The sequence below is a fragment of the Trichechus manatus genome, unplaced genomic scaffold (genome assembly GCF_000243295.1).
Source record: "Trichechus manatus latirostris isolate Lorelei unplaced genomic scaffold, TriManLat1.0 scaffold00040, whole genome shotgun sequence".
In the NCBI taxonomy this organism is placed as follows: Eukaryota; Metazoa; Chordata; class Mammalia; order Sirenia; family Trichechidae; genus Trichechus; species Trichechus manatus.
Window position 1 is genome coordinate 18,313,993 of NW_004443976.1, and position 7,760 is coordinate 18,321,752.

Genomic DNA, 7,760 nt, shown 5'->3' on the forward strand with positions numbered 1-7,760 from the left:
TTTATAGCCACAGGGGGTGTCTCATGTTCTGTGAGACTGTTGGGGAGCAAGCTCAATTCTCTCTGATTTTGCCACAGCTCCCAGCCAGCCCTCGTCACGATGGTCACACAGCTGGCCGGCCACGGAGGGTCTCTCCACAAGATGGCACCCCTGACTAACTTTGCTTTCAGGTCCTTTGGAAAAAGCAATCAAATGTGCCCAGCCAGGGAACAAGTGGAACCGTAAACAGGGGCTTAGCTGACCTCAAGCATGCTGTTGTTTCTGAAAACTGCATGCTTGCTTTTGGAACTGACACCCAGGGATGCAGGGAGCCAGGTGTGGCCTGCATGGGGCCCAGGGGCAGCCCTGTGACATTATTCAAAGATGAACTATGAGTTTTCTACACAAGCCAGGTGGGGGAGAGGCAGCTCTGCTGCTGTGACCAGCCCACCTCCAAGGGAACCCAAAGCCCTTCTCCTGGCGCCCCACCTCCACCTGGCTTTGGAGCAGCTCCCAGTTGGGGGCTGATTTATGACAGGGGGGCTCCCATCACCCATTTCTCCACAAACAAAGCTGCTGGGGAAAGGGTACAGGTTTGGGAGTCAGACTGGCCTGGGTTCAGATCTCAGCTCCTGCCCTTATTAGCTGGATGAGCTGTTTCGCCCCTCACCCCCAGACTCAGTTTTATCATCTGTAAAAGGGAACAATAATTTCAACTTCCCAGAGTTGGCATGAGCATTATGGCCTAGCAGGCAGGGCATGGACTCCCCTTCCCCTACACACCAGGCTCCTTGGGAGATGCCAGAGAAGTGGCTGAGGGCTGGCGTGGGGGTGTCCTGCTGCACCTGGAGCTCTTGGGGCTCAGAGGCCCCGTGTGCACCCATGGCAACGAGGTGGCTCTTTCCGTCCCAAGGCCTCATCCCAGCTTCTCGCCCTTTCCCACCAATGTCCAAAAGGTAGTTATCTTGGGGCCCTGGGGCATCTGGTGGCACGGCTTGAGCACGGCTGCCGCAAGCAGCCAATCTTTGAAGACTTACGTCTTGTTTTACAACTCTCGTAAATTTGCCTGTGCTTGCTGTGGCTAAAAATGTTTCCACTGGGTCACATTTATTGACTTTTCATTTGCAAATCTTTACACCACCTGGCCTTCCGCCATGCCATGCTTACCTAGGGGCTCTGCTGGTCCCAGCTCCTGGCCCCTGGGATGCCCCTGGGGGCTAGGGTAGGGCAGAGGGGTGATGCCCGCTCTGTCTTCCTGGACCCCAGGGCTGTGATAGAACCCCTGCTATTATCCCCCACCATCACCATCCCAACTGGCTAGTCCCTGAGCACCCTGGGTGGCCACACTCTTGGCCAAAAGCAGAAGAGGTCAGAGTGCTGCCTGGAAACCACGTCACTGTTCTGCCCCTGCCCCAATGTCTAACTCCCTACTCCTAACCCAGGCTCTCCACCAGCAGCCTGACACAGCCTCTGCGTGGGCTGTGTCTCATGGAAAGAGCGGGGAGGACAGAAAGCTGTTTTCCAGTCAGGCGGCTGCTAGGGGGGTCTTTCGCACAGACCACCCCCAGCTTATTGCAAAAGCTGCAAAGGCTGAACCCACGGTTCAGGGGATGCCTCTTGTGGGAGGCGATGGAGGGGAGCCGTGGCTGCTTCTGGCACTGAGGGGCGCAGGGCAGGGGCAGCTCTAGCCTGGAGAGGAGGACCTTCCACAAAAGCCTGGCCTGCCCCTGCCCCTCCCTGGGCCTCTTCGGGACTGCTGTGGGTGAAGCATGGAGGGGAGGAGCTTTCCGGACAGTCAAAACAGAGGTTACATGTCTCCCAGCGCAGGCTGTGCTGTTGGAGTTTTCTGGTCCCTCATTGGATACGAACGCCCGCGCATCCACGTGCATGTGGGTGTGTGTGAGTGCATGCACGGCTGTGTGGGTGTGTGTGTGTGTGAACTCACTTAATGCTCACATCAACCAGATGAGAAAACTGAGGCTGGTCTATAGACCCAGAGGGTGGCCAACCTAGGGTCCAGACTCAGGTGCAGCTTGCCTCTCCTGAGACCCCTGAGGGGCTCCTCCTATCTGCTCTGCTTCAGCTTCCCCACTCCTTCCCCTCCCCTGTGGCTCCTCCCCACCCTCCTCCCTCACCCCCGTTCATCCCCTGCCCTGCCGCCCCCTTCTCCACAGAACTGTATCTAAACAGAGTGAAATGGAGAATGGGGAGCCACCATGGCCCGGAGTCCTCCTCTCTCCAACTTTCAATGCCTCCACTGACACACCTATCGTGGGTGTACACACACACACACACACACACACACACACACGTATCCACATAGACCTATGCAGGCATACACAGGCACACATACAGATAGGGAAGACAGGGCACACAGCGTAAGGAGGGGCCTGGTGTCTGGGGCAAGGGGAGGAGGTGGGCTCTGGCCAGAGTGGCCTGGCAGCCAGTGCCCATCCAGTCCCCAAGCCTGGACAACTTCTATGAAGCTGGGTTGAGGGAAAAGAAGGGGTCTGCCCGGGCCCTGCAGCCTTTGGCACAGCCACCAGATTCTCAGCTCGGTACCTAGGGGCAGATCTGGAGCCCCTCGAGGGAGGCTCGTACCCTCTGGGCAAGGCCTGGGAAGCACCCAGAGGAGAGGGCCGGGAGTGTGCTGGCCTCCTGGTGCCCAATCTGGGCTTGGTTCACTGTGGACAGTGCCCATAGCTGCCCATGCAGGCCAGCTCTGGTGGCCCAGGTGGGGTTGGGGGCACAGCCTGGGATGGCACCAGGCAGCTTGTCCCTCTGGTTGGGCACAGAGCCCTGGGCAGCCCCTCAGATGGGAGAGTGAGAGGGAGGGACAGAGGGAAACCTGCAGGTTGAGGGTGAGGTCTGAGCCCAGCCAGCTCTGCAGGAAGCACCTTGATCTGAGCTGCACTGGCCCAGGACCTCTCAGCTCAACACACACACTTTGTCTGGAAGGTTCTACCAGGTCACACAGGCTGTCCTTACCTTGCGAGAGAACATCAACTTTGGCACCTTCCTCCCAGAGGGAGCCATGTGGTGTGGGGGACGAAGGGAACAGCATGGGTGAGAACACAGAGCTGATGATGCTGGCCCAGGTGCAGGGCCACAGGTGAGGAGGGCAAAGGGTCAGGGTACAGGTGAGCACCAGGGGGCCTGGCTGGGGCCTCAGTGGGTCCATGAACACCCACGGCCCCTGGGAATGCTGGCTGAAAGCTTGGCCAGCCCAGAAAGCAGGTACTGACAGCCTTCTGGGCTCAGGCCCTGACACTCCAAAAGATTAATCCCCAACAGCAGTGGGGCCAGAGGCCAGAGCAGGACAGCAGTGCCCACCCACCCTGGTGGGGAGTCCAGGAGGCCTGTGTGCTGGGAACTTTAGGGGCCCAGAGGCATCAGAATCCACCCCTCCCTCTGGGCCTGCAGGACAGACATACCACCCCCCACTCCCTTTCTCTTCCTTCCGGCCTCCCAGCCCCCCCACCAGGCCCTGCTGGCCTCGGTCCCCTGAAAGCCCCGCCCCGGCCTTCAACCTCTCATCCTCTTCTTGGTTCTTATTCCTTCCTCCACGTGCCTTGCTGCACAGGGCTTTTTGGTGGGTGGGCAGCTGAGATGGTTTAGGCAAAAATTCCCTCCCTGGCCTGCAACCCCCACACAAAGAACCACAAAGCCTGGACCGGAAGTAGGCGGGGGGAGGGCTGAAAAGAGAAGCCGGCTGCCCCTTGTCTGCTCTCTGCCCCCTGTCCTCCAGTCTCTGAGCTCCAGGACCCTGGCCTGTGGGATGGGGACGGTGGGCCTACCTTGGCCTTGCTGATGGTGCAGTGAAGGGCGTTGTTCTCCTGGTCGTACAGCAGGCTGAAGTCCAGCGTGCCCAGGGCGGCTGCGGGCAGATAGGAGCACAGGTCATTGGCCACATCATGAAGATGCCTCACCCTGGGTCAGGTGGATGTCCCCAGGTGGGGGTTGTCACCAAGCGAGCCCCTACTGTGAGCCAGGTACTCTCTGCCCTTGCTTCCCATCCATTCAGCCTGGAAAGGGAGCAGTATTCTCCCACTTTCCAGATGAGTGGTTGAGGCTCAGAGAGGTTAGGTCGATCACTCACAGCTATGGGGACGTAGCCCAAGATTCAAACTCAGGTGGTTGGCCCCAGACCTGGCCCCTAGCCCCCGCGCTGCATGGCCCGTGGCTGGGCCAGAGTGCTGTCCATATGTACTGGCACTCAGTTAAGGTAGTTCCTGCTCTTGTCTAACTGCCCGTCTGGATTCCGTGCCTCAGTTTCCCTTGCCTGTTAAATGTCACAAGGATTTTGTGAGAAGGCAGAGGCCCCAGTCACTGGCCAGGCTGATCCACTTTCCCATCTCCCTGCTAGCACACGGGGCTGTGGCTCCCCGGCCTCTCTGGCCCCTTGGGGACCCTGGGAATGCTGTGAGGAGCCAGCTGGGTCCTCACGCTGCTGTCCCCAAGCCTCTCAAAGGCAGCGAGGGATTCCCAAGAGCCGGGCAGAGGGTTCAGCAATGATTGGCTACAGCTGCTGCCCTCAGGGGCACTCACACCCAGCTGCTGTGGCCTTCCACATCTACGGGGCTCCCAGCGGGAAGGCCGGGGGTGCGGGTGGGGGCATAGCTCAGGGGCCGTCCCCAAACCAGCAAGACACACATTCACAGCATGTCTTCAGAAGCCCAGGTCCTGCTCCCAGCTGCTGGGCTAGTCAACTGGAACCTCATTTATTCATTTGTTCATGATTTACCAAGTATTTACAATATGCTTGACTCCAGGGATAAAAATATCAACAAAACAGGAAAGAAACAGCACAAGGAAAGCACAGCCTAATTGTAGGAACAGGTGAAAGGAATTCACCACAAGAGTCTGGTGAGCCAGGAGCTATGGAGGAGGCCCAAGGCCCAAGGAGGGACACTTGACCTCGATGCCAACTGGGGCAGTCAAGGACGGCTTCCTGGAGGAGGTGATGTTTCACCTGAGGATGAGCAGGAGTTCACCAGAGGCTCAGTGGGGCTGGAAGAGGGGGTACTGCAACTACAGGCAACTGGCAGGATAGGGGGCTGAGTGGTTGGGGTGATGCTGAAGGAGAGAAGGGCTGGATCTGAAGGGCTCTATTTATCAGGCCAGAGCTCTGGTGGCGCAGTGGTTAAGAGTTCAGCTGCTAACCAGAAAGTCGGCAGTTCAAATCCACCAGCTGCTCCTTGGAAATCCTATGGGGCAGTTCTACTCTGCCCTATAGGGTCGCTACGAATGGGAATCGACTCAACAGCAAAGGGTTTTGGTTTATTGGGCCAGGGGCTTCCAACTTGGGTTCAGATGGAAGTACGGCCCCAGGGCCAAATCCCGCCACACCCATTCGATTAGATTGTCAATGGCAGCTTTCCCACTGCAAAGGCAGAGCTGGGTGGATGCAGCAGATCATATGGCCCGCAAAGCTAATAACATTTACAGAAAAAGTGTGCAGATCCTGGTCTGGTGCAGGGGCCCAGGCATGACAAACTTTCTCCGGTCTGCAGAGAAATGGACACATTAAGGCTCATGTGTATGCTGAATCGTGCTGGTCTTGCTCCCTAGCTCCGGGCACAGGGTGAGGCCCACAGCCCGATTTCTCCGTCCTGGACTGCAGCAGCCTAGTACGGGCTGCAAGACTCGCTCTCTGACGTCTACTCCCCGGGTTCAAATCTGGGCTCTGCACTTCCTTGCTGTTAGACCTTTGACAGCTTACCTAACCGCTTTGTGCCTCAGTTTCCTCATCTGTAAAATGGAGACAGCAATAGTGCCCACCTCACTATACTGTGGAGTCCCTGGGTGGCACAAACGGCTCACGTATGTCACAGTCACAGCCTGGACACTGAGGGGGTGTGAGACCATCCTCCACCAAGTGGTTCTAGGTGGCCACTCTGAGAGTTTCTTTTTCTGTCTCCTCCTTTGCCATCAGCTTGAATCCCCTTTCAGTGTACTTGCCTCTGGTAGCACAAGCAGCTCTCCTTCCTTTTCAGTAGTTGATTGCTCCTTCTATGAAACTAGGGGAGAATATGAGTTAGAACTGTGTTCAAACTAAGAGTTCGTAGGCCTTGAGCAGTGCGTAAGTGATAACTGTATTTGGCCTTCTGCTGTCTATGTCCTTGCTCCCTTCTATGCAGGTAGGCAGGTAAGAATGCTGTAAATGAGTGTATATGACCGTGTCTGTAACAACCAACACAGCCATGGGCCCAAAATTCACCAGTCCATGCTTTTGTGATACTATTCCTCAAAGGAGTTAGCTTTACATGACACTAAATCACTCTGCTGTTCAGTTCAGGCTTGCCCGTGGCTTGTTCGCCCCAGAAACGCCTCTTCCACACCCATGAGACCAGAAGAGAGCAGATGCCCAGCCCACATGGCTGGTCCATTCATGCCAACTTGCTCTCCAAGTGCTCACAGGAGCCGGGACTAGGTGTGATTCTAGTGTATAAAAACACACACTTCACAACCTCTGCCCATTTCCCAATCCCAGAGATGAAGGGGGCTGCCTGCTTCCCACTGGGAGACTCAGTTCCAGGAAGGAAAAGGGAGCCCCTTTCACTGGCTCTACAGAAATTCTTGCGTAAGGAGGAGGGCTGGGATGCTGCTCAGCCAAAAAACAGCACCTGTAACCACTTCCTGGGAAGTAACAACATGCCCAGTGCTTTGCCAGGATGTGATTAATGAATTTCTTTGAACTCCAGTGGAGGTTTTACCAGAAATGTTGTTGTTGCCGTCAAGTTGGCTCCATGTCATGGCGACCCCGCGTACAACAGAATGAAACATTGCCTGGCCCTGGGCCACCTTCGGGATCGTTGGTATGCTCGAGTCCACTGCTGTGGCCACTATGTATTTTGAGTGCCTTCCAACTTAAAGGGCTCATCTTCCAGCACTATATCAGACAATATTCTGTTGTGATCCATGTAGTTTTTTTTTTTTTTAACTGTGCTTTAGGTGGGGGTTTTCAGAGCAAATTAGTTTCCCATTCAATAGTTTCTACACAAATTGTTCCATGACATAGGCTGCATACTCCCCACCATGTGTCAGCACTCTCCCCATTACCACCCTGAATTCCCCATTTCCATTCGTCCGGTTTTCCTGCCCTTCCTGCCTTCTCATCTTTGCTTTTGGGCAGGTGTTGCCCTTTTGGTCTCATATTGATGATTGTTCTAAGGAGCACTTTCCTCACGGGCGTTATTGTTTATTCACAGGTCTATTATTTGGCTGAAAGGTGATCTCCGGGAATGACTTCACTTCCAAGTTAGAAAGTTGTTCAATGGCTATAGTCTCAGGGGTTCTGCCAGTCTCTCTTGGACAAGTAAATCTGGTCTTTTTTATGAATTTGAATTTTATTCTAATTTTTTTTTCCCCCCGCTCTAAGCAGGACCTTCTATTGTGATCCTGGTCACAGCGGTAGGTAGTGGTAGCCGGGCACCATCTAGTTCTTCTGGTCTCAGGCTGGTAGAGGCTGTGGTTCCTGTGGTCCACTAGTCCTTTGGACTAATTGTTTCCTTGAGTCTTTAGTTTTCTTCACTCTCCTTTGCTCTGGACAGAAGGAGACCAATAGCTGTATTTTAGATGGCCACTCAAAAACTTTTAAGACCCCAGACGCTACTCACCAAAGTAGGATTTAGAACATTTTTTAAATTTTATTATGTTTTAGGTGAAAGTTTACAGCACAAATTAGTTTTTCATTCAAAAATTTTATACACAAATTGTTTTGTGACATTAGTTGCAATCCCTGCAATGTGTCAGCACTCTCCCCCTTTCCACCCTGGATT

General features: G+C 54.9%; 1 protein-coding gene across 1 annotated transcript in view; it reads right to left on the reverse strand.

Moving 5' to 3' along the window:
* DOC2B (double C2 domain beta) overlaps positions 1-7,760 on the reverse strand; it is a 38,007-nt gene that overhangs the window by 21,536 nt on the left and 8,711 nt on the right. The window contains exons 3-5 of the mRNA XM_012555473.1: positions 3,777-3,856; positions 2,968-3,139; positions 2,606-2,789 (exon numbers count right to left, since the gene is read on the reverse strand). Coding sequence (XP_012410927.1) covers positions 2,606-2,789; positions 2,968-3,139; positions 3,777-3,856 — 436 coding nt within the window. The remainder of the gene's footprint in view (positions 1-2,605; positions 2,790-2,967; positions 3,140-3,776; positions 3,857-7,760) is intronic.